This window comes from Haematobia irritans, chromosome 1, assembly GCF_050003625.1.
Source record: "Haematobia irritans isolate KBUSLIRL chromosome 1, ASM5000362v1, whole genome shotgun sequence".
Classification (NCBI taxonomy): domain Eukaryota; kingdom Metazoa; phylum Arthropoda; class Insecta; order Diptera; family Muscidae; genus Haematobia; species Haematobia irritans.
In genome coordinates this window covers 88,817,183-88,844,087 of record NC_134397.1, presented here as the reverse complement: position 1 = coordinate 88,844,087, position 26,905 = coordinate 88,817,183, and the positions used below count along the sequence as shown (strand labels likewise).

The following is a 26,905-nucleotide window of genomic DNA, read 5'->3' as shown; positions in this document are numbered from 1 at the left end:
GAATAAGTTACTGCTAAAAGTCTACATTTTTCTCAAATCAAGGTTCTTGAAATTCTTTTATACAGTTTTTTTTCTAATAAAATCTCAAATATTATATATTTCCAGGGTTTGGCATTCAGTGTTGAAGAACGTCAACTCTTGGGCATACAAGGCCTTTTGCCAGCCAGAGTAAAAAGCGAAGAGGAACAGGTACAACATTGCCTATTGCTTCTAGATCGTTTGGAAAATGACCTGGATAAATACATGTACTTAAACAACTTGGCCGAACGTAATGAGCGTTTGTTCTACAAAGTTCTTGCCTCGGATGTGGCGAAGATGATGCCTTTGGTTTATACACCCACTGTAGGTTTGGCTTGCCAAAAGTTCAGTTTTATATTCCAATATCCCAAGGGAATGTATATAACCATCAATGATAAGGGGCATGTCTATGAAGTCTTAAGGGTAAGCGATGATATCAATTCACTTTAGTATGAATGTTTAATTGTATCTTTTTCATTTTGCATTCATATAGAATTGGCCGGAAACTGACATTCGCGCTATTGTGGTGACCGATGGTGAAAGAATTCTAGGATTAGGTGACTTGGGAGCTAATGGTATGGGCATTCCTGTTGGAAAGCTATCTTTGTATACTGCATTGGCTGGTATTAAACCTAGTCAATGTTTACCAATCACCTTGGATGTCGGCACTAATACCCAAAGCATACTCGAAGATCCATTGTATATAGGATTGCGACAAAAGCGTACCACTGGTCAGGAGTACGATGAATTCATTGATGAATTCATGCATGCTGTGGTACGCCGTTTCGGTCAAAATTGTCTCATACAATTCGAAGATTTTGCCAATGCCAATGCTTTCCGCCTCTTGGAGAAATATCGCAATGATTTCTGTACCTTCAACGATGATATACAGGGAACTGCTTCTGTGGCAGTAGGTGGTCTGCTTGCTTCACTGAAAATCAAGAACACTCAATTGAAAGAGAACAAAATTCTATTCTTTGGAGCTGGCGAGGCAGCTTTGGGCATCGCAAATCTGTGTCTCATGGCTCTAATGAAAGAAGGTTTAAATGAAGCCGAAGCAAAAGAACGCATTTGGATGGTTGACAGTAAGGGCTTGATTGTTAAAAATCGCCCCGCTGGCGGCCTTACCGAGCATAAATTACATTTCGCCCAAGATCATGCACCCATTAACACTCTAGCCGAGGCTGTGGAAACCCTACAGCCATCAGTACTCATTGGCGCCGCTGCTATCGGTGGAGCATTCACCAAGGAAATTCTGCAAAGAATGGCCGAATTCAATGACATGCCCATTATTTTCGCTTTATCCAATCCAACCAGCAAAGCCGAATGTACCGCTGAAGAGGCCTACAAATACACAAACGGTAAATGCATCTTTGCTTCGGGTTCACCATTTGACCCAGTCGAATATAATGGAAAGACTTTCTATCCGGGTCAGGGCAACAATTCCTATATTTTCCCTGGTGTTGCATTGGGTGTTCTCTGTGCTGGTATGTTGACCATACCGGAAGAAGTGTTCCTGATGTCAGCTGAGCGTCTAGCAGATCTCTGCGAGCCTGAGGATTTGGAGCGAGGAAGTTTGTATCCACCATTAAAAAAGATCACCGAATGTTCGGTTGAGATTGCGGCCTATATTATGGAATATGCTTATAAGAATGGTAAGTTTTGTTACATCATGAGGTTTGTAAATATAAATGAGTCTTGGTGCAACTGCAACACATTTGGATTTTTATAATAATAGAAAACATGAAGCTAGACGAATATCGAACATTTCATCTTTTTTTAGAATTTTATTTAAACAGAATCTTAGAGCCCTTCTTCATATGGAAAAACAGAATTGTCGGTTTTGCTTTCTCAAAAAAAAAAAAACAAAGTTTTAAAACTCCCATTTCATCAAGGAAAACATATATAATTGATTCAAATAATTTTTGAGCCCAGGAAATAAGCACCCAAGAAATAAGGCCCCGAAATTGAATTGAAATAACAAAATAAAGCCTCATTTTTAGAATGCATTAAAACCACACGTCCTAGGTATAGGATCCCAAGTGGATCATTAATCTTTGAGAAAAAATATTTTTGATAACTTCAATCTTGAATTTCTGTCTGTTCTGTCTTAGGGCCTGATCGACTAACAGGTTGGCTGATAAGTCCCCGGTCTAACAAAGAAAAACACATTTTTTTGTCAAAATTCGTTTTTATTATTCAACATAGTTCTCTTCAAGAGCGATAAAACGTTTATAACGACCTTCCAATTTTTTGATACCATTTTGGTAGTACTCCTTCGGTTTTGCCTCAAAATAGGCCTCAGTTTCGGCGATCACCTCTTCATTGCAGCCAAATTTTTTCCCTGCGAGCATCCTTTTGAGGTCTGAGAACGGTGGGTGGGGAAGCAATTCGAAGCCCAATTCATGAATTTTTGCCATCGTTCTCAATGACTTGTGGCACGGTGCGTTGTCTTGGTGGAACAATGGGAGCCACCGTGGTGCAATGGTTAGCATGCCCGCCTTGCATACACAAGGTCGTGGGTTCGATTCCTGATTCGACCGAACACCAAAGAGTTTTTCAGGGGTGGATTATCCCACCTCAGTAATGCTGTTGACATTTCTGAGGGTTTCAAAGCTTCTCTAAGTGGTTTCACTGCAATGTGGAACGCCGTTCGGACTCGGCTATAAAAAGGAGGTCCTTTGTCATTGAGCATAACATGGAATCGGGCACCACTCAGTGATAAGAGAGAAGTTCACCAATGTGGTATCACAATGGACTGAATAGTCTAAGTGAGCCTGATACGTCGGGCCAGGGATCCGGAGCGGAGCGTGGAGCGGAGCAAGCCCTTTTTTTGCCGGAGCGGGAGCGGCATTTCTAAAATCCGGAGCGGAGCGGGAGCGGAGCGGTTTCCAAATGAAAAACCGCTCCGCTCCGAATAAAATATTACTTGAATGAAATGTGTAACTTTGAAATTACACTGTGTAGGTAATTTCAAATTTAGCTAGTACTTAGCGTAGTGTGAGTAAACGTTTAAAATGTACGATATGTAATTTTGTACGTACGTACATTGGGGAAAACACAACGTGTTTTTTAGTAATTGTTTTCAAAAACGGCAAATGTCAAAATATATATCTAGTATGTGTTGTAAAAGTAACAACAGTACTTTCGATCAATTTCATCCCGTATTACTACAAAGATGTTTGTAATGAACGTAAAATAAATGCAATTAAACGATCTTATTTATATTTAATTTTTTAGTTTTCTACACTGAAAAAAATATTGTCGTGAAGTCAAAGATTCCATGTCCTTAGAATAAGAATGCAAATTTTGCTTAACATGGAAGACGCATTTCTCTAAAATAAAGTTTTTTATACCCATCACCATAGAATGGTGACGGGGGTATAATAAGTTTGTCATTCCGTTTGTAACACATCGAAACATCGATTTCCGACTATATAAAGTATATATATTCTTGATCAGGGAGAAATTCTAAGACGATATAACGATGTCCCTCTGTCCGTCTGTCTGTCTGTCTGTTGTAATCACGCTACAGTCTTCAATAATGAAGCAATCGTGCTGAAATTTTGCACAACCTCGTCTTTTGTCTGCAGGCGGGTCAAGTTCGAAGATGGGTTATATCGGTCCAGGTTTTGATATAGTCCCCATATAAACCGACCTCCCGATTTGGGGTCTTGGGCTTATATAAATCGTATTTTTTATCCAATTTGCCTGAAATTTGAAATCTGGAGGTATTTTATGACCGTAAAGAGGTGTGCCAAAAATGGTGAGTATCGGTCCATGTTTTGGTATAGCCCCCATATAGACCGATCTCCCGATTTTACTTCTTGGGCTTATAGAAACCGCAGTTTTTATTCAATTTACCTGAAATTGGAAATCTAGAGGTATTGTAGGACCACAAATACGTGTGCCAAAAATTTTAAGTATCGGTCCATATTTTGGTATAGCCCCCATATAGACCGATCTCCCGATTTTACTTCTTGGGCTTATAGAAACCGCAGTTTTTATTCAATTTACCTGAAATTGGAAATCTAGAGGTATTGTAGGACCACAAATACGTGTGCCAAAAAATTGAGTATCGGTCCATGTTTTGGTATGGTCCCCATATAAAACGACCTCCCGATTTGGGGTCTTGGGCTTATAGAAAGCGTATTTTTTATCCAATTTGTCTGAAATTGAAAATCTAGGGGTATTTTCGGACCATAAAGAGGTGTGCTGAAAATGGTGAGTATCGGTCCATATTTTGGTATAGCCCCCATATAGACCGATCTCCCGATTTTACTTCTTGGGCTTATAGAAACCGCAGTTTTTATTCAATTTACCTGAAATTGGAAATCTAGAGGTATTGTAGGACCACAAATACGTGTGCCAAAAATTGTGAGTATCGGTCCATGTTTTGGTATGGTCCCCATATAAAACGACCTCCCGATTTGGGGTCTTGGGCTTATAGAAAGCGTATTTTTTATCCAATTTGTCTGAAATTGAAAATCTAGGGGTATTTTCGGACCATAAAGAGGTGTGCTGAAAATGGTGAGTATCGGTCCATATTTTGGTATAGCCCCCATATAGACCGATCTCCCGATTTTACTTCTTGGGCTTATAGAAACCGCAGTTTTTATTCAATTTACCTGAAATTGGAAATCTAGAGGTATTGTAGGACCACAAATACGTGTGCCAAAAATTGTGAGTATCGGTCCATGTTTTGGTATGGTCCCCATATAAAACGAACTCCCGATTTGGGGTCTTGGGCTTATAGAAAGCGTACTTTTTATCCAATTTGTCTGAAATTGGAAATCTAGGGGTATTTTCGGACCATAAAGAGGTGTGCTGAAAATGGTGAGTATCGGTCCATATTTTGGTATAGCCCCCATATAGACCGATTTCCCGATTTTACTTCTTGGGCTTCTAGAATCCGAAGTTTTTATCCTATTTGCCTGAAATTGGAAATCTAGAGGTATTTTCGGGTCATAAAGAGGTGTGCCGAAAACGGTGAGTATCGGTCCATGTTTTAGTATATCCCCCATAAGAACGATCTCCCGATTTAACTCCTTGGGTTTCTAGAAACCGTAATTTTTATCTGATTTGCCTGAAATTGTAAATATTCTGGTATTTTAGGCTCGGTCCATTTGGTAATGCCTCCATATAGACCGACTTCACTTGAATTGCTTGAAACTCAATGTAAAATTTCCGGATTTTACTTCTATATATTTAAGATTTCAAATCAAGACGCTATTTTATAATTTTCTTGCACACTTACAAGAGATGTTAATGATTCCTCTAAAACTCAAACAAAAATGGTTGTTATAAATCCAGAATCTGATATAGTCCTCATAGGTGAAATCTTTAAATTTATCTTCGGGAAGTGTCCTCAAGTCCTCAAGCCCTCCTAAAATTTCAAAGGAAACCCTAATATTTGGTTCATGGTGGTGGGTATTTAAAGTTCGGCCCGGCCGAACTTAGTGCTGTATATACTTGTTTTCTTGTCCAAAAGGCAATAAACTTTTGAATGAAGTTGTAATGTCCTTATAATTAAGTGATTTTACTTAAAAATGTATATCATAACATGAAAGATAAAATTTTTGAGGTAAGGTCAACGTGACTTTAATAATAAGAAAAATTCTTTAAAATTAATAAAATTGTCTTTAAATTTGTTTCCTTTTTGCATCTTGCCTACAAAGCAAAAAATCGTTAAAAAATAAGACATGTTTTTCAACACTTTATTTTAAAGACGCTTTTTACTTGAAATATAGCATAATTTCTACTGGAAGTCGAGTCTTAATATGGAAAAAATAACTTCCTAGAATGCTTCCTTTAATGAAGTCAAAATGGATTTAATATTTCTGAAAAAATCTTCAAAATTAATAAAATATTTCAACACATTGTTTTAAAGTCATTATACCCTAAACCACATAGTGGTTAGGGTATAACAAGTTTGATCTGCCAAAAAATGTGCCTACAAGAAATATTGATTTTAGACCCCATAAAATATATACCGATCGACTCAGAATCACCTCCTGAGTCGATCTAGCGCTTGGCGTCCGTCCGTCTGTCCATGTATTTGTTGTTCACAGGATTTCGGTCGCAATTATTAACCGATTTTGATGAAATTTGGTACAGGGAGTTTTTTTGGGCACAAGGACGAACGTTATTGAATTTGGAAGAAATCGGATCAAATTTAGATATAGCTCCCATATATATGTATTGCCCGATTTCGACAAATGGGGTCACGTTGCACTTTTTTTACTAACCGATCGTCGTCAAATTTAGCACAAAATAATCTTCTGTATCACCCTTTAAGTCTGAAAATTTCATCGAAATCGGTTCAGATTTAGATATAGGTCCCATATATATGTATCGCCCGATTTTGTCAAATTAGGTCATAAAACCCTTATTTATCAACCGATCTTACTCAAAGTTGGCGAAATGTAATCTTCTATAGCACTAACTATATGTGCAAAAAATCATCGAAATCGGTTCAGATTTAGCTATAGCTCCCATATATGTACCGCCCGATTTTTCTAAATAAAATAAAACTCAATTGAACAAATAATACAATGTTTGTACTATAATTTTCTCGAAGAGGAGCGGAGCGTGGAGCGGAGCGGAGCGATTTTTTTTCTCGGAGCGGAGCGAGGAGCGGTTTCTTTTTCTCCGGAGCGGAGCGAAAAAAATGGACCGCTCCGGATCCCTGCGTCGGGCTGCCACCTAACCTAACCTTGGTGGAACAACACTTTTTATACCCTCCACCATAGGATGGGGGTATATTAACTTTGTCATTCCGTTTGTAACACATCGAAATATTGCTCTAAGACCCCATAAAGTATATATATTCTGGGTCGTGGTGAAATTCTGAGTCGATCTGAGCATGTCCGTCCGTCCGTCCGTCCGTCTGTTGAAATCACGCTAACTTCCGAACGAAACAAGCTATCGACTTGAAACTTGGCACAAGTAGTTGTTATTGATGTAGGTCGGATGGTATTGCAAATGGGTCATATCGGTCCACTTTTACGTATAGCCCCCATATAAACGGACCCCCAAATTTGGCTTGCGAGGCCTCTAAGAGAAGCAAATTTCATCCGATCCGGCTGAAATTTGGTACATGGTGTTAGTATATGGTCTCTAACAACCATGCAAAAATTGGTCCACATCGGTCCATAATTATATATAGCCCCCATATAAACGGACCCCCAAATTTGGCTTGCGAGGCCTCTAAGAGAAGCAAATTTCATCCGATCCAGCTGAAATTTAGTACATGGTGTTAGTATATGGTCTCTAACAACCATGCAAAAATTGGTCCACATCGGTCCATAATTATATATAGCCCCTATATAAACCGATCCCCCGATTTGGCTTGGGAGGCCTCTAAGAGAAGCAAATTTCATCCGATCCGGCTGAAATTTGGTACATGGTGTTAGTATATGGTCTCTAACAACCATGCAAAAATTGGCCCATATCGGTCCATAATCATATATAGCCCCCATATAAACCGATCCCCCGATTTGGCGTGCGAGGCCTCTAATAGAAGCAAATTTCATCCGATTCGGCTGAAATTTGGTACATGGTGGTAGTATATAGCCTCAAACTCCCATGCAAAAATTGGTCGAAATCGGTCCATAATTATATATAGCCCCCATATAAACCGATCCCCCGATTTGACCTCCGGAGCCCCTTGGAAGAGCAAAATTCATCCGATTCGGTTGAAATTTGGTACGTGATGTTAGTATATGGTATCCAACAACCATGCAGGAATTGGTTCATGTCAGTCCATAATTATATATAGCACCCATATAAACCGATCCCCAGATTTGAGCTCCGGTGCCTTTTGGAGAAGCAAAATTCATCCGATCTGGTTGAAATTTTGTACGTGGTGGTAGTATATGATATTTAACAACCATGCCAAAAGTGGTCCATATCAGTCCACAATTATATATAGCCCCCATATAAACCGATCCCGAGATTTGGTTTTGGAGCCTCTTGGAGGAGCAAATTTCTTCCGAGTCAGTTGAAATTGTGCTAGTATATGGCCGTTAACAACCATGCCTAACTAGGTCCATATCGGTCTATAGTTATATATAGCCCTCTGATAAATCGATCCCCAATCACACAAAAATTGGTCCATATCAATAATTGTATATAGCCCCCATATAAGCGACCCCCATATTTCAATTCTGGCTCCCTACGTACCGTGCAAAAGTCCATATCGATTCGTAATTTTTTGTAGACTTACTTACACATATTTTTTTTTGTCTAATGTATGGACTAACTCACAATTTAGAAAACGATTTAAGATACCACAACCCAAGTAATTCGATTGTGGATGACAGTCTTTCGTAGAAGTTTCTACGCAATCCATGGTGGAGGGTACATAAGATTCGGCCTGGCCGAACTTACGGCCGTTTATACTTGTTTCTTCTTCATATGCCGCGATTTCGACCTTCAAACGCTCCAATAACGTCATATAATAGTCACTGTTGATGGTTTTCCTCTTCTCAAGATAATCGATAAAAATTATTCCATGCGCATCCCAAAAAACAGAGGCCATTACTTTGCCAGCGGACTTTTGAGTTTCCACGCTTCGGAGACGATTCACCGGTCGCTGTCCACTCAGCCGACTGTCGATTGGACTCAGGAGTGTAGTGATGGAGCCATATTTCATCCATTGTCACATATAGACGGAAAAACTCGGGTGTATTACGAGATAACAGCTGCAAACACTGCTCAGAATCATCAACACGTTGTTGTTTTTGGTCAAAAGTGAGCTCGCGCGGCACCCATTTTGCACAGAGCTTCCGCATATCCAAATATTGATGAATGATATGACCAACACGTTCATTTGATATCTTTAAGGCCTCTGCTATCTCGATCAACTTCATTTTACGGTCATTCAAAATCATTTTGTGGATTTTTTTGATGTTTTCGTCGGTAACCACCTCTTCCGGGGGTTCACCGTCCTCCGTGCTCATTTCACCACGCTGGAATTTTGCATACCAATCAATTATTGTTGATTTCCCTGGGGCAGAGTCCGGAAACTCATTATCAAGCCAAGTTTTTGCTTCCACCGTATTTTTTCCCTTCAGAAAACAGTATTTTATCAAAACACGAAATTCCTTTTTTTTCATTTTTCTCACAATAACAAAAGTTGCTTCACAAAAGACGCTCTATCTCACAAACTAATTAACTTACAGACGTCAAATTTTGACACGAATTATATGCATTCAATACTAGCGACGCCATATATGTGTCAGACCGGGGACTTATCAGCCAACCTGTTATGTTGCGTTCATGCAGAAAATAAATTATAAATTTAGTAAATATTTCTATATATAAAAACTACGAGTACACAATACTCATTTCACGCCTAGATTGACAAAAATTTAATATACACTTATAAACGACTGTTGTTAATGGGAAGCAATGACTTCTATTTTCCAAAATTGGGTATTTAGCAGTTTTTTTGCTAACAACAATCTTCTATTTTGGAGCAGCTTACATACTTTTTAATCAAATTCAAAAAGAAAGTCAATTGAAAAATGGTTGAAAATTTTACATTTTTAATTAAAATATTAATTGAATATTTTATTGTTTTCATTGATTCTAAAGAAAAATCCAACTACAATTATATCCGGAAAATTCAAAAGAAAGGGCCATCCTTTTCGTTTCATCTAAATAATTTTAATTAAATAAACAATAATATAATTAAGAATAAATAACCTCAATTTAAAAATCAATTGATTTTTTCGACAATACCAATTAAATTATTAATTGAACCAATTAAAAAATTAATTGAAAGTGCCAGAAGAAATGAATTAATTTTTTAATCAACTACAATTTCTATTTAATTCCGTGATAGGTCCTATTATTTTCTTGATTGAAATTAAAAAAAAATAATTGGATTAATTAATTTCATGATTGAATCAGAAAAACTAAATTCTGTGTATGGGGAAGCTATAACGATACCAATCTATGTATTTAGTAAAGTAGTTAGTTATAACAAATAAAGTCGCAAAGCCAAATATTTGTAGTTTACTTTCATCAATTAGGCAATTCTTTCATAATGATATGATGTGCGTGAAGATAAATTGTAAATTTAACTAACCGAGACACAAACCAGGTCGTGTTTGCCAGCCCACCTAATGAGTTAATTACAATTTGGGAAAGGTCTTGAAGAATACTGGAGTTAGTTATTTGACACAATTTGAAATAAAGTTCGAATGTGCCCACATGGAGCTGCTTTTTTAAATGTTTTATCTTTCCAAATTGTAATCAAACCATTAGGAGGGCCGACCTGGTTTGTGTCTCGGCTAGTTAGATTTATTTTCAAACACATAACATTTGATTTTTTAGCCCTGGTTAGGTTAGGTTAGGTTAAAGTGGTAGCCCGATTAAATTTCAGGCTCACTTAGACTATTCAGTCCATTGTGATACCACATTTAACTAAAAGTACCTATTACATATGGGCACTTCTAGTCTTAACCACTGAACCTTCTCTATTATTTACTTTTGTGGAACCAACCAGATTGCTCCAAAAACATTAACAAACTGCTTAAGTTAACGTTTTCCAGGTCAGCCAGTAATCTAAAGCTATATGCTCTTAAAATTCGCTTACGCCTTACACAAAAAGCAGGACACTCACACAAGAGGTGTTTAATTGATTCCTTTTCCTCCACATCATGACAGCTTATACAATAGTCATTATACTTCGCACCTATAGTTTTTGCAAATTCGCCTATCAGGCAGCGACCCGTTATAGCAGATATCAGGAATGCTATCTGACGCCTTGAGAACACTAGCATATCTAGTGTGCGGTTTAATTTTAAATGGGGCCATATTTGCTTGGTGTCGTTACAACCCTTGCAATTTTCCCATCGAGTATTGGCCACCATAACAGCCTTCTCACGCAGTAAGAGCTTGCAGGTGGCCAGAGGCATACCAACAGATTCTAGTTCCCCTGGAATATGTAAGGTAGTTCCTAGCCTTGCTAACACATCTGCTTCGCAGTTCCCCGGTATGTTCCTATGGCCAGGCACCCATATTAGGTGAATATTGTACTGCTTAGCCATCTCGTTGAGAGACTTGCGGCAGTCTATGGCCGTTTTCGAGTTAAGGAACACAGAGTACAAGGATTTTATTGCAGGTTGACTGTCTGAGTATATATTAATGCCAATATTTGTTGGAACATTACTTCTCAGCCAATTCACCACCTCTCTTATTGCCAATATTTCAGCCTGAAAAACACTACAGTGATTAGGTAATCTTTTCGCTATTCGAATTTCCAGATCTTTAGAATATACTCCGAACCCCACTTGTCCATTCAATTTGGAGCCATCAGTATAGAAATCTATATATCTTTTATTCCCCGGGGTCTGTGTACACCACGCCTCACTGTTGGGAATTAGAGTTTCAAACTTTTTGTCGAAAAGTGGTTTTGCCAGGGTGTAATCCACTACGTTAGGCACATCTGGCATTACTTTGAGGACCGAACTATGACCGTACATTTTTTTCGACCACAGCGATAGCTCGCGCAACCGCACAGCCGTTGTTGCAACTGACTGTTTGGCCAAAATGTCTAAAGGCAATAGATGTAGCATGACATTAAGGGAGTCTGTTCCTGTCTTACTAAATGCGCCTGAGATACATAAGCTCGCCATACGTTGAACTTTATCTAAACAAGTCGGTTTCTGAAGTGCCGGCCACCAGACTACAACACCATATAGCATTATAGGTCTAAATACTGCCGTGTATAGCCAATGCACAATTTTTGGTCTTAGTCCCCACTTTTCCCTATTGCCTTTTTGCACGAGTACAAAGCTACCGTGGCTTTTCTCGCCCTCTCTTCAATATTAAGCCTAAAATTCAGCTTCCTGTCCAAAATAACGCCAAGGTATTTTGCACACTCACCAAAGGGAATTTCAGTACCCCCTAAGGAAATGGGCCTAACCGTGGGAGTTTTGCGATCTTTGCAGTACATGACTAGTTCTGTCTTTGCTGGATTTACACCAAGACCATTATCTTTCGCCCATTTCTCAGTCATCCGGAGAGCTCTCTGTATAATATCTCTGATTGTGGATGGGAATTTTCCCCTGACTGCTAGTGCCACATCATCTGCGTATGCCACCACTGTGAACAGAGGCACTCCCCAAGGAGGAGTTCTATCACCTCTTCTTTGGAATGTTGCTATAAACAACCTTCTGGTTTCCCTAGAAAAAGAAAGGATAAAACCAGAAGGTTGTTTATAGCAACATTCCAAAGAAGAGGTGATAGAACTCCTCCTTGGGGAGTGCCTCTGTTCACATACCTTTGTATGTTTGCTTGCCCTAGTGTGGCTGAAATACGTCTCTTTATTAGAAGTTCGTCTAACAGCCTAAGTATACCTGGATCAACATTCAGAGTTGTCAGTCCATTTAATATCGAGCTCGGATGGACATTATTGAACGCCCCTTCTATGTCTAGAAACGCCACGATTGTGTATTCTTTGACAGATAGTGAGCTTTCAATAAAGCTGACTAGTTCATGCAATGCGGTCTCAGTAGACCTGCCCTTCGAGTATGCATGCTGTCGTTTCGAGAGCAAACTTGAATCCACGCTAGTTCTAAGATACATGTCTATCATCCTCTCCAGGGTCTTAAGTAGGAATGAGGATAAGCTGATTGGTCGGAAATCCTTCGCACTCCAGTGAGAGGCTTTTTCTTCTTTAGGTATGAAGACGACTTTTGTTTCCCTCCACTTTTCTGGAATATATGCTAAGTTTACACATCGTTTATATATCACCGTCAACCAGGGGATAATTCTTTCAGCCACTGCCTGTAACTCTGCCGGAGTAATTCCATCAGGTCCGGGGGATTTGAATGGTCCAAAGCTATTTAAAGCCCATTTTATTCTAGATTCCGACACAATTTCCTCGATAGGAAATTATAGCTGAGCCTCTATTACACCGCCGGAACATGGTTCAACCGTCTGATTTCCAGGGAAGTGTGTGTCCAAAAGTACCTCCAACGTCTCCTCACTGGACGTTGTCCAATTTCCCTCCGATGTTTTAATGAAACCTGGAGCGGTGTTAGTGGATGCTAGTACCTTCCGTAGTCTGGAAGCCTCTGACGTATTCTCAATACTGCTACAGTAATCATCCCAAGAGTTTTGTTGAGACCTTCTCAGTTCTCGTTTATATGCTCTCAGATTCATCTTGTAAGTGTCCCAATCCTCCGGAACTCTTGTGCACTTTGCTTTGTTAAAGAGCTTCCTGCAGGATTTCCTCATATTACTTAACTCCGTAGTCCACCATGGCGGCCGATTTTTTCCCCTTGGCTTTCCTCTAGGGCAAGCAGCTTTCAGTGAAATGTTGAAGACCTTACCCTGCCAACATTTTTTGAATTTGGGGACTCTTTTGAGAATCCCCACTACGTCGAAAACAATCTTATACGACATCAAAAACTCGTCGGAAAAGCGCCGTCACTATTGAGAAGTTGTACCACGCCAAGTTACTACAAAAATGTTTCGCATGAGTGCAATTATTAGGTGCCTTTATAGATCAATTTAGAACGACGCCAATAAGGGACCCTCCAAACAATCAGAAAAAGTGCATTTTAAGATAGTTGTAAAAGAATCATTATGGTCGAGTAAAACACGTTTGTTTAGATATTTATTAATTTGATTAAACATTTACAAATTCTTAAAAATATAACATTTATACCACTATCACATTACATTTAACATAATTTTTGGCATTAATGATGATGTTGAGTTACAAGTAGCGAGTTACATGTTGCTGCGTCTATCAACCAGTGTTTTTATTCCATGGAGGCAGCGTGTCTGTAAAATATCTGAAAAACAATCACTTTATTCCATTTGGAAAATCACCAAATTGTTCACCAATATACCTTTCACAATTTTAAGCGTATAATCTATGTTTTCAGAACTTTATTTTCGTTTTTATTTAATTAAAATATAACAAGCTGGTTGCGCTTGGCGTTTCACAAAAAAATGGCTTTTTTTAACAGTAGGGATGACAAATTACTTGCATGTACTTTTTGATGTACCTTTTCATGATGGTTGAAGTGACATTTACGAGTCTGTAGTAACGATGAGGTTGAAATGGAACTTTGAAATGCTGGCAGGGTAGTAATCCGCTCCACTGCGTGTTCGATATCTTGCACAGTGCTCATATTTGTCTCCGGCATTTCCGGTACCATCAAATTGAACGATTCCCTATACCTATTCCAATCAGCTTTCCTAACATTTGGCGGAAATATGGTCTTTGAAGTACGAACAGCCAATCTGAAACTGATGTAGCGATGATCTGAGAAGCTATGTTCCCTCAAAACTTGCCACTCAGATATCTTATCATTCAGTTCCGGAGAGGTCAACGTGACGTCCAAAACCTCTTGTCTGTTCCTGGTGACGAAGGTTGGTGCTACGACAGTGTCTGCATTGCTCAATGAAGGAAGCAGAAACAAGTTTAGTTCGTTTTTAGCAATTATACATGCTCGATTTATATCGTTACCGGTATTATGCAAAAGTTTGAAACCCGGAGTGCTTAATTCACAGATCTTGTTTTTATATATGTATGGTTCTTGAATAAAAACTATATCTACGTCTCCTTTCATCAGGAGAACTTTTAAGGCAGCACAAGCGGCCTTACAATGGTGAAGATTTATCTGGAGGAACCGTAGAACCATCCAAATTTTCAACCACCGTCACATCAGCCGCTTCAATTGAGTCATCAAGGGCTTCCTCTTCACAGATCTCGGTGACTATCGCAACAATCCGCGGTTCAGCTTTGGTGAGGCTTGAGCCTGTAGAAACTTCCCGCAGCCGGTATGTCTTTTTTATCGACTAACTCCAAAGCGGCTCCTTCCCAAACTTCACCAATTAGCATCAATGCAGCTTTAAAGCAATCCATAGACCTCTGGTCCGCAAAAGCTATTAACTTATATCGTCCTTGATACCATCCAGCATCTTGCCGTCGAGGACTTGGTCCGGGAAACTTTTTTCGCACCTCTGAGTAGACACCAGACATCGCGTTTTCAATTTCCCCCATTTTTGCCTTGGAATCATACCGTCCAATGCTCCTTTATTAATAATAGCCATCACAAGGCTGTCTTTTGCAACTGAGACAAACGATCTTTGATCCCGTTTAGAGGATGACAGCTCATCCGGTGATCGTTCCCTTTTTCCAGCTTCAAGAATTCCTTGAGCCCATTTTAAGGAATCGCTTTGCTTAGCCGACAACGTGCTTGGGTCGACTGATCCTAATTTCTTTAGGATAAACAAAGCATTTCTTCGTTCCTTGAATCTCTTTCGAGAGGGATTGCCTCCTTTTGATGTCGTCACCTTAGAAAAGGTTCGACTTGCCAAAGTGTCACCGCCAGTCGACTAATTGGGCCTGACTCTTGGTCGCTGCCCAAATTTATAACTTCAGTCGTTACCCGTCCACTAGGCCCTGAAGTTAGCAACCCAGTGGATGACTTTGAATTTCGCTGCATGGTGGCTTATTATTTCCACCACACGTGAAATTCGTAATAAATACTTATTACGATGAAATACTCCGCTATTAGAAAACACGTCCGTTCAGTTCGACGGTTGAATAATAAAGTCATCCTTATTTCTTTTACCCTAACGTCATCCTTCGTCATTTTGAAAAATGAGGACCAAAATTGAATTTATTTCCTTATTCAATTTGTTTTTAATTAGTATAAGACAAAAATTCATAGAATGGTTGTATTGGTATAATTTAAATGTATCATTTCCCAATCGACCAAAATGCATTTTAAATCGGAAATGAAATTACGCGTCGTTATTTTGACGAAGGATGACTGTACAGGGTTAAATAATCAGAAGATTGTAATTTCGGATTTTCACATCATCAGTTCGGTTAATGGGACAAACTGCAGCCTCCAATTATTAGATATATGATACTATAAACAGAACAGATCTTGGGTATATTTCGTGTTATTAATACTTTCGAATTCATTTTTCTCTGCATATTTTAGGTTTAGCCACAGTGCGACCCGAGCCTGAAGATAAGCGCGAATTCATTAAATCGCAGATGTACGACTTGCACTACTCTTCGTCCATACCTGAAGTCTATAGCTGGAATCATAAGCTATAAATCATGCATATATTGTCTATAAATACAAGGATCAGAATGTACAAACAAATATTTTCATTACTATTATCTGAATGTTATTAAATGTTATTTAAACAAACCGGCAACAACAAGACAACAAATCACTCATAGAAATATTAATACCTAATAGCTCATTAATTGGATATCATCAAATTGGCATTATCTACATTTGTTGTTAGAGTTTTGTTTTATCATTCCATTTTGTTTTGTTTTATTTTTTTGTTTGTATTATTTAATGGAAATTTGTTTATTGTAAATTATTGTTATAACATATACATATTATTACATACTATCATTATTGAAATATTGTGAATTGTGTAGAAAAAGACACACAATAGCACATACACGCGAAAAATTAATTTCTTTTCTGGGAAACGAAATTTTAGACCAACGAAATTTTTTAATTAAAGTTTTGTCTTTCAAACTGGAACAAAGTTCCTTGTGAACAATCGTGGAAACGGGTACCATAAACAAAGATTTATTTGCCTTTACAACTTTACAAATAAAAAAAAACAAACTTCGTTGGTCCAAAATTTCATTTCGGAAGATAGAATTATTTTATTTTTTGTGTGCAATTTACATTTTATTTTGCATCGATTTTGTTTCTCTTTTTTGTAACACACATACGCAAATATATAAGAATGGATATATGTATGAAATTTTATTAACAAAACGAGGGATATTTGTTGATATTATGCAATTTATGAACATGGAATACAAAATTAAAATAAATATAATCCAAAAATACTTGTTTTAGTTGTGTATAGAAATAAGGGACAATTCAGTGATTACTAAAAAACTTTTTGCGATGTTGCATTGAAAACTGTGGCAACTCAGATTACAACTATGAGAGAAAAAAAAACAGTTATGCTACCGAAAATTCGGCCAGGCCGAATCTTGGTGGCTCATCGCGGCATTCCACATCGAATTTTTTATTGAATTTTTCGTATATACCGCAATAACCCAGCAAAAAAATTTGGAAGTTCTTCTAAAGGCACAACTTTAAAAGTACTTCCAAAAATGTCCTCCCAAAGATGTTCTTTATTTTAACTGCACAGGAAGTTCATTTGAGTAAGTTTTTTTATAATTCGCTTTTTTCATATTTTTAATGGGAAATTTAAAATTTTATTGTTTCAAATAGGTTAAAAACAGATTAAGAATTAATAAAATATTTCAAATTATCTAAATTTTGCCGTAAAAATGCTAAATCCTTTCTAGAAAAATTGCGTATTTTTGAAAATATTTGATGTCAAATGTTCCAGACAAACGTTATAATGCATTAAAAATCATTAAAAGTTTTAAAAATTATTTATTCGTCAAAATATCACAAAATTTCTTAATTCACATCCAAAACACTGGATTCGCATCACACCTTAGGAAGTGATGCAAATTCAGTGCAACGGTTGTTGAAATGGTGGGCATCCGTCCTTTGACAAGCCCATGTTAAATGCATCGCTTCTGCGCCAATTTTGCACCACTTCCGTATCCAAAAAGAACATTTTGATTACTTTTTTGGCGACGCTTTTTTTGCTGGGAAGTTTAAAGTGGTCATGCGCAGGACAAAGAGAAATCATAATATACGGGAGATTGATGAGTATGTATGAATGATTTATTGTATATAAATTCAAATTACAAATGATCAAATTACAAATGATAAATAACAATGGTTTGTTAAAGCAAAATAGTATAAATAAATAAATCATAGTAAGACAAAACAAATATTTGTTGTATGTCTGATTGGCTCAAATAAATTTAAAAATATATGTATAGAAATAAAATGTTAAATCTGATCGAATTCAGAAATTAACGGAGATCTGTATTTAATGCAATTTTGTAAATATTTGTATAGCCGCATGTGGCCGGTGCTGTTTAATAATTCTCTAATTTCATCGATTGTGGAAACTCTTTTTCCAAAATAACATATTATAGACGATAGCTCGCAAATATTGGGCATAATCCCAAGAAATGATATGTATCTTCCACTTCACCAAGGTTACAAATTGTACATAGATTAGTATTTACAAATCGAAAAGCAAGAGAGTTTAGGTCCAACAAACCACCTCTAACCTTCATAATCGAATTTACGAGATGTGCTGAATTACTATCTATAAAGTAAGGAGTTATGTCATACCCACCCAGAAAGAAGTGCCTTCGAAACCAAAGGAAAAAATATTCATCAATTTAGTTTAGCCATTTTATTTCCATTCACCCTTATTCCTGAAGTCGCCCTCGCTCTCGCCGTCGTTTTTTGTCGTCTGTCGCTTTTAAGTCGTCTCGTCATTCATTTGGTATCCCTGCGAAGTGGCGACGGCGACGACGACGATTACTTTTTGTACCAATTACAATACTCGATAATAAATGGCCGATATCACTAGAAAACAATCAGCTGATGTGCAAAAAAAGAATTTTAATTTTTCGGTTTAAAATATTTTTATATCTGACGCAATTCTAAGCCGGAAAATCAAGAAAAAATATTTAATTTGACGCGGAAAAATGTGAATATATATTCGAGGACAGTTAAAGCTTCCAAAACTACAAAAATGGCGATGACGCTGAGATCAATGGCACAACGATCATCGTGAAAGAAAACAATCAGTTGATGTGCAAAACTGAATTTTAATTATTTGCGTTTAATGCTGTTTGTTTGTAATCCAATGTTGACTTGGAAAATCAAAATAAATGATAAATTTGACTCGGGAAATGATTTAGATATCTATATTAGGACAATAACAACATCCGGCATATACAATTGGAACGACGTTGACATTATGTGTCCAAGGATCATTCAAAGTTCGACAAAATTGTTACCTAAGTTTGGTGCTAAATAAAATACATTGGCCTTGAAGGATTTCTATTAAAAATAAATGGAATTGAAAATCAACACGTTTACTTTAATTGTACAGTGATCTTTTCTACACGGTTGAAAAAGACTGTTTTTCATATGTTTGGCTATAAACATTATATGTTTGGAACACAAATTTTTAAACACAATATTTTTGAGTGCAAGCATATAATGTTCATAAACTAGCATAACATGTTTGGGACATATATGTTAATATGTTAGAACATATTATGTTTGGGACATAAAATGTTTGTAAATATAATATGCTTGGATGCAAACATATATTAATTTAGAAATAGCCTATAAACATATATGTGTTTAGTAGCTTGGAGCGCTATTTAACAGGGAGCGATTTTGAATTAAGTTGGTGGTTGTTGCTTGTTATTACAAAATTAACATTTTATTTTTCCTTGGGCAATTGATCAGCTACTTCTTTGATCCTTACAAACTGTGTGGTCCGCTGTTCGAATCCCCGTCCGGCAAAAGGTAAAATTAAAATAAAAAAAATCATAAAATTGAATAATTTATTCTACAATTTTTGTATTACAGAAAAAGGTGCTAAGAACTAAAAAATCTCGTGGAAGTGAGAAAGATGTGGGGGAATATACAATTGGGCAGAAACAAAATTTTGAGCATTCAGGTCGAAAACCTATGTTGTTAGCACCTATATTACCTGTTTATTTTCATAATTCATTATGATTGTAAATAAATAAATAAATAAATAAAATTTTGAGCACAATATTGTTTGGGAGAATTTTTTTAAGCATATAATATTTTTGGGTGCAAAATGCTTCCAAACATATTATATGGTCACATAATAACATATTGTTTTTTGGAAGACAACATTATTGAATTTGGATGCAAAAATACAAAATGTTTGGAAATTGACTACCCAAACATATATTTTTTTAGACCAATATGCTTTCAAACATATTATATATTGGAAGAGATCAAACATATAAATGTTTGGGCAATACCCAAAAATGTATATGCTTGAAGCAAAATATGTTTGGGAGTATATGTTACAGAAGCGATTTTTTGTGAGCGTGTATGATTTGAATGTGATGACCATAACTGCTATATATACTGATTTTTTCCAATTATTTTGTAATTGTTGAAGATTAGTCACTTTACCTCTTACCAATTTCCATTTTTTACATGTATTTTTCAATTGTTCGATTAATAAAGTCTAAAAAACTTCTTCAAAAATTAAACACTAAACTCGTCGCTGGTAAATTTAAAGGCGACAAAAAGCGACGATGTTGGCGACACCAGGAATACCGATTTTCTTCGATAGCAGAATATATCGACGAACGGAATACCAATTAGTGGCGACTGACGAAAAGCGACGGCGAGGGCGACTTCAGGAATAAGGGTGATTAAGTTAAACTTTTGTGTAAAATAATAAAATATTCTTGTTTCAGTAAAAAAAATCCTAAACTGAGAGCAGTTAGGAATAGTTCATTAACTAGAATAAGGCATGGAATTTTACTAACACTGTTTTCTTCGCTGGGTATAAGAATTTACTACTGAACAAGAAAATTTTATTCACTGATAACAAAGCATTCGTAAAAATAAACAAAATCCGAATACTACTATACTATATTATATATTATTTTTTAAAAATTGTTAAAAAATAATATAGTAATATAATAAATAAAATATATAAATATTTGTTATTTTAAATTAGTGAGAAAAATTTTCGTTTTTTTTTGGAAATTATTGAACATAAATAATAATAAGTCTATCAATATTCGTGATGGTGTATAAACAATGAAAACACCAACATTTTGGAATCTTCAATTATCAGGTAATATTCAGTGACGCTAACCTTTTGTGAAAAAAATGGTTTATGATTTTTTATATTTGTAGGTATTGAAATTGTAAAAGGAGGACAAAATCGTTACGCAACTTATTAAAAGTGAAAGGTAAAAAAAAATTACGTTTCACAGTGGAATAATAAACTAATATTTCAAGGCTAGTCAATGATTCTTAATAAATATATTTAATATATTAATAACACATATATTTTATTGAAGAAAAAAATTATATAGGCAATGTATAAAATTGTATTTAAAAACTAAGGTAAGCAGTTCTAATTTTGAAGGAAAAGGTTTACCACAAATATGTAATATATATATATATATATATATATATATATATATATATATATATATATATATATATATATATATATATATATATATATATATATATATATATATATATATATATATATATATATATATATATATATATATATATATATATATATATATATATATATATATATATATATATATATATATATATATATATATATATATATATATATATATATATATATATATATATATATATATATATATAGATATATATCTATATATATATATATATATATATATATATATATATATATATATATATATATATATATATATATATATATATATATATATATATATATATATATATATATATATATATATATATATATATATTTGTCCAAATGAATGAAAAAAGTTCAATAAAATCATTCCATATATGAATTCAATTCAGTTAAATTTTTTCATACTTTAGTATAGTGGTACATAAATATAGGAAAATGTTAACTAATATATGGAATGCATTCTACCTAATTTCAACGAAAATCACATCGTTCAAAAAAATAAAAATGTCTTTGGCGCTATACGAAGTTCGACTTTCTTCACAGTGAGTTCATTTTAACTTAAAGAAGGGGTCACTATTTTCTGGGTGCCGTAATGTCGAATATAAATCGTGATTCATTGAGTTTCTGGCATCACGAACAAAGTTATCATACTCCAAAATCTAAACTGAAATCAACTTGGTTACATAAAGAAACCTATTTCGCGTACCAAAACGTACCCTGGCGTACTGTCTCATCCGCCAACAATCTTGCGAGGGCAAGACAGTTTCCAAATGGAGCATATAATTAGGCGTGTTCGCAGGAAGAAATAACATCTTCTTGAGAAAAAAATCGTTGCAACCTTTCAACCTGTTCAAAACATTGGAACCCCCAAACTTGAGCACCATAAAACATGATCGATTTAGCAGCTGAGTCAAAAATCTTCAACTTGTTTGACAGGTTTATCTTGGGATTGTAGATGTAGCTCAACCAGTTAGCGTTAATTGCCGTCTTAGCAGATATAAGTTTCTGATCAAGATGTTTGTTGGCAGATAGGTTGAAGGTCACAAGAAAACCAAGATAACTGGTTGGCTGATAAGTCCCCGGTCTGACATATAGATGGCGTCGCTAGTATTAAATGCATATGATTCGTGTCAAAATTTGACGTCTGAAAGTCAATTAGTTTGTGAGATAGAGCGTCTTTTGTGAAGCAACTTTCGTTATTGTGAGAAAAATGGAAAAAAAAGGAATTTCGTGTTTTGATAAAATACTGTTTTCTGAAGGAGAAAAACTACGGTGTAAGCAAAAACTTAATAATGAGTTTCCGGACTCTGCCCCAGGGAAATCAACAATAATAGATTGATATGCAAAATTCAAGCGTGGTGAAATGAGCACGGAGGACGGTGAACGCAGTGGACGCCCGAAAGAGGTGGTTACCGACGAAAACATCAAAAAAATCCACAAAATGATTTTGAATGACCGTAAAATGAAGTTGATCGAGATAGCAGAGGCCTTAAAGATATCAAAGGAACGTGTTGGTCATATCATTCATCAATATTTGGATATGCGGAAGCTCTGTGCAAAATGGGTGCCGCGCGAGCTCACATTTAACCAAAAACAACAACGTGTTGATGATTCTGAGCGGTGTTTGCAGCTGTTAACTCGTGTGTATTGGTGTGTATTGGTTTTTCCATCGATATGTGACAATGGATGAAACATAGCTCCATCACTACACTGCTGAGTCCAATCGACAGTCGGCTGAGTGGACAGCGACCGGTGAACCGTCTCCGAAGCATGGAAAGACTCAAAAGGCCGCTGGCAAAGTAATGGCCTCTGTTTTTTGGAAAAAAATTCATGAATTGGGCTTCGAATTGCTTCCCCACCCACCGTATTCTCCAGATCTGGCCCCCAGCGAATTTTTCTTGTTCTCAGACCTCAAAAGAATGCTCGCAGGGAAAAAATTTGGATGCAATGAAGAGGTGACCGCCGAAACTGAGGCCTATTTTGAGGCAAAACCGAAGGAGTACTACCAAAATGGTATCAAAAAATTAGAAGGTCGTTATAATCGTTTTATCGCTCTTGAAGGGAACTATGTTGAATAATAAAAACGAATTTTAACAAAAAATGTGTTTTTCTTTGTTAGACCGGGGTCTTATCCGCCAACCTGTTACTTATATTCGTTAACAATATCGATGTGTTGCTCACCATAATACCAACCCATATTGCTACTGATTCTAGCGCCTTTCCTGAAAACCATTTTCTTGGACTTGTTAAGGTTTATATCTAAAGCCCACAAGGCACAGTACGAAAAAAGTTCATCAATCATAATTTGTAACTCTGATGGAGAATCCAACAGTAGGACAATGTCGTCGGCATACATTAAGACTTTGATTGAAGTACCAGCAATTGACACACCATGTGAAAAAATATCTGGAAGATCGTTGAGATAAATCGAAAACAAGGTAGGGCTTAGAAGACATCCCTGTTTGACACCATAAGCGACATGAAACGGCTCAGATAGATATGATCCGTCCCAGACTCGACACGACGTATTCTCGAATAACTTACGCAATATGTTTAGGAACTTGGAGGAAATACCGATCTGGCTGAGTTTGTAGAACAGAAGATTACGCGGAATCTTGTCAAACGCCGCGGAAAAATGAACAAAAAAGCGTAAATTCTTTTATCCGAAAGAAAATGTAAACGAACTATTCTAAGCAGAATAAATTGTCCACGGTCGATAACCCTTGCAAAAGCCAGCTTGGAATTCAGTAAGACGACCGTTCGTATGACGCCAGCTGTCGATTCGGTTTAGGAATATACCAGTGAAACATTTGTAGATGGTGTACAGAAGTGACAAGCCTCTATAGTTAGACAATGTATTAACGTCGCCTTTTTTAAAAAGCGGAATTAAGATGGAAGAAAGAAAAGAAGCAGGTATGTCGTCAAACAAGAAAATCTGATTAAAAAGAAATAACATTTCATTCAGAAATTCAGTTGGGGCACATTTGTAAAATTCATAGGAAATTCTATCGAGCCCAGGGGCTCTCTGAGTTCGAACGGCGAGTCCAACCACGGATCAATATGATTGCGCTCACACCAAAAAATATCACGCTCCAAAGAAGCACCGAGAAGAGACTTAAAGTAACCGTAGAAGTCGGTAATAGATAAATTGTTGTTATGTTTATGTACATTACCCTTAATGGAGTTGGTACTCTTCCACCATTCCCTACTATCCTTAACAAAATTTAGTCTATCGATATTTCTATTTTGATGGGAAATTTTTTCTCCGTACATAAATTTCTATATCTAGTTCTGGAATCTATATAAGATCTTCTGTCCACATAAGAACCAGAAACCCGGTACTTATCAAGTCTCCGAAACATGTCTCTGCGATATTTCTCACATTTAGAATCGTTCCATTTGTTCTTAGATCAAAAAATCTCTTACGAGGGGCGGGACGTACCGCAGAAAGAATCTTGCCAACAAAAATGTCCACCTTATCTTGAATACTTAAGTCTGTATCTAGGTAATTGCTTTCAGAAAGGCTTGAAAGTTTCGCAACATACTGACCCTGTATCTGTGGTGACCAACGCAAGCGCTGAGAAAAAATCAAATCGTCGGACTCACGAACATCAGAAACTGTGCAGAGTGAAATAGATAATGACATGTCCGAAAAAAGTTTGTCAGTATGCAAAAGTCCGATAAAAGCTTCAGTACATCATAGGAACAGATACAGTAATAATGGTAGAGCTACCCATAACCCCACAAAAAGTTGTCTCCCCTTTCTCATCCCCCGCCATCCTACCGTTTATAATAATACCACCAATATCATCTAGAAGTGCTAATAATTTTTTAACTTTGCTGTACACAGTCATATCTTTAGATACACGAGCGTTCATAATAAGCGGTAAGGCAGATGTTAATTCCTCATCAAGTGTCTGAGCATCCCCGACTCTTGCATTTAGTTAAATCACCCAAAATACAATACGATATATCCCTAAAGTTCTCCATTAACCTATGTAGCTTCTCAAATGTTATGGTATTTGTCAAAAATGTTTTTCTTCCAGTTAAAAGAACATGGTCACAACCTAAAATGTTTTGATGTTTATGAAAAAACTTTTTCGTCGTCGAAAAAGGACGCCACTTGAGAAAAGAAAACACAAAATTAACTTAACTTATTTGTTCACATAATTTTACACACTCTATTTTGGTTCAATTTCAACAATATGTAATCATTCCATATTTACGTCGTGCCCATCAAATGTACAAACGCAGACATCATGTAACTGCAAATAAAAATAAATTATACCATAAGCAAAATGCAGAACAAAAATCAGGTAAATTTTTTTCAATTACACTTTCCTTTTTTGTGTTCACATAAAACCACGTGCCTCTTCTGAATAAATAAATTAGCACAAAACACAGTAATTCGTCCAATCCAAGCAACAATCAGACCGCGACTGACGCAAAAAATTAAAATCGTGTGTACCTACTCAATGTTTTTATAAAATTCTTTTCGCTGAACAAAAGTTAAAAAATTAAATGGTCACGAAAAAATGTACATGGTCTTTATGGCCATGTAATGGTTCTAGACATGTCTATACCTAACCTATAATACTTTTTTCCCTGCAAAAAAGTCGACAAAGTGTATGGTCTGGTACATGATTTCCCTGACCATGTAATGGTCTCAAATTCTATCATTTAAATGATAGAACATGTTTGCGGCATTTGAGAACCATTTAAATGCTTATTGCCAGCAAACATTTTTCTCTGCTCAAAAATTATTTTTACAAAGACAAAATACATGGTTTTCGCGACAATTACATGCTTGCCCGAGTGGTATAAATACCAAAATCTGGTGAATCATCCAATGTTGAGTTTCAGGCTTATTAGTATTTTACCTGCTCTTTTATAATTTCATAAGTTTCATAAGTTCCCATCAGTACGGACTTCGCCATGGATACGGTACATCTTCTCATTTAGTTCAACTGACGGACACCGTTAAAAGGAATATTGATGTCCTATCGACCTACCCAGAGCTTTTGAAAGTGTGGATCACTTGAAGCTAATTCAGAAACTTATTTATTCTTTTTTTAAATGATATCAGTAACCAAATTGATCACTCCTATTATATGCCCTATTTATATGCTGATGACATACATCATTTATTTATTGGCAGTTCGATTAGTGATATAAGTGCGCTGGCCAATAGAGTGTTTGTCGATGTTGAGAATTGGGTAACTTTGAATGGACTTGTTGTTAATTCATCTAAGAGCAAAGCTATGTGTTTTTTGACTGGTCGCGAGCCAGAGATAGTTTTTGGTGGTGTAAGAATTGGTATTGTTGATGATATGAAGTGTTTGGGAGTAGTTCTTGATTGTCGTCTTGACTTCACATCAACTGTATTAGGTCCAGGATTACTTTCACGCTTCGTAGGAAGTATTCCTTGAACACCTTTTTGTCGCGCCATGCGCGGGAGAGTGTTGCATGAGCCTTGTTGATGTTTCATATTTATTACTGCCTAGAGGTAGTCTCCGGAACGTCCAATACCAATTTAGTCAGTATTGAGCGTACAATATCCACTCTGCAAATCAAGCGTAGAAAACCATGTTGTTCCGGCTAGTGTGTCCAACGTGTCATCAATGCGTGGAAGCGGATAACTGTCCTTTTTGGTGACATCATTCAGTTTTTGACCAGCACAACTGGGGAACACAAAGGACTTAATGATGGCTCGATCACACCACTCTCCGCCATTTCCTTTATGAGCTTTTGA

The 26,905-nt window shown here is 36.4% G+C and overlaps 1 protein-coding gene and 1 long non-coding RNA gene across 3 annotated transcripts in view; one reads left to right on the top strand and one right to left on the bottom strand.

The window, feature by feature from the left end:
* LOC142221400 (NADP-dependent malic enzyme-like) overlaps positions 1–16,888 on the top strand; it is a 133,944-nt gene extending 117,056 nt beyond the window's left edge. For both annotated transcript variants that reach the window (XM_075291118.1, XM_075291117.1), the window contains exons 3-5: positions 106–441; positions 512–1,673; positions 16,005–16,888. In XM_075291118.1, coding sequence (XP_075147233.1) covers positions 106–441; positions 512–1,673; positions 16,005–16,123 — 1,617 coding nt within the window. In that variant the 3' untranslated portion in view covers positions 16,124–16,888. The remainder of the gene's footprint in view (positions 1–105; positions 442–511; positions 1,674–16,004) is intronic.
* On the bottom strand, positions 13,622–14,008 carry LOC142221404 (uncharacterized). Its single transcript, XR_012718031.1, has 2 exons — positions 13,893–14,008; positions 13,622–13,835 (listed from the first exon to the last, which is right to left on the bottom strand). It is a non-coding gene; the product is annotated as an uncharacterized LOC142221404 (long non-coding RNA).
* Positions 16,889–26,905: the final 10,017 nt, after the last annotated feature.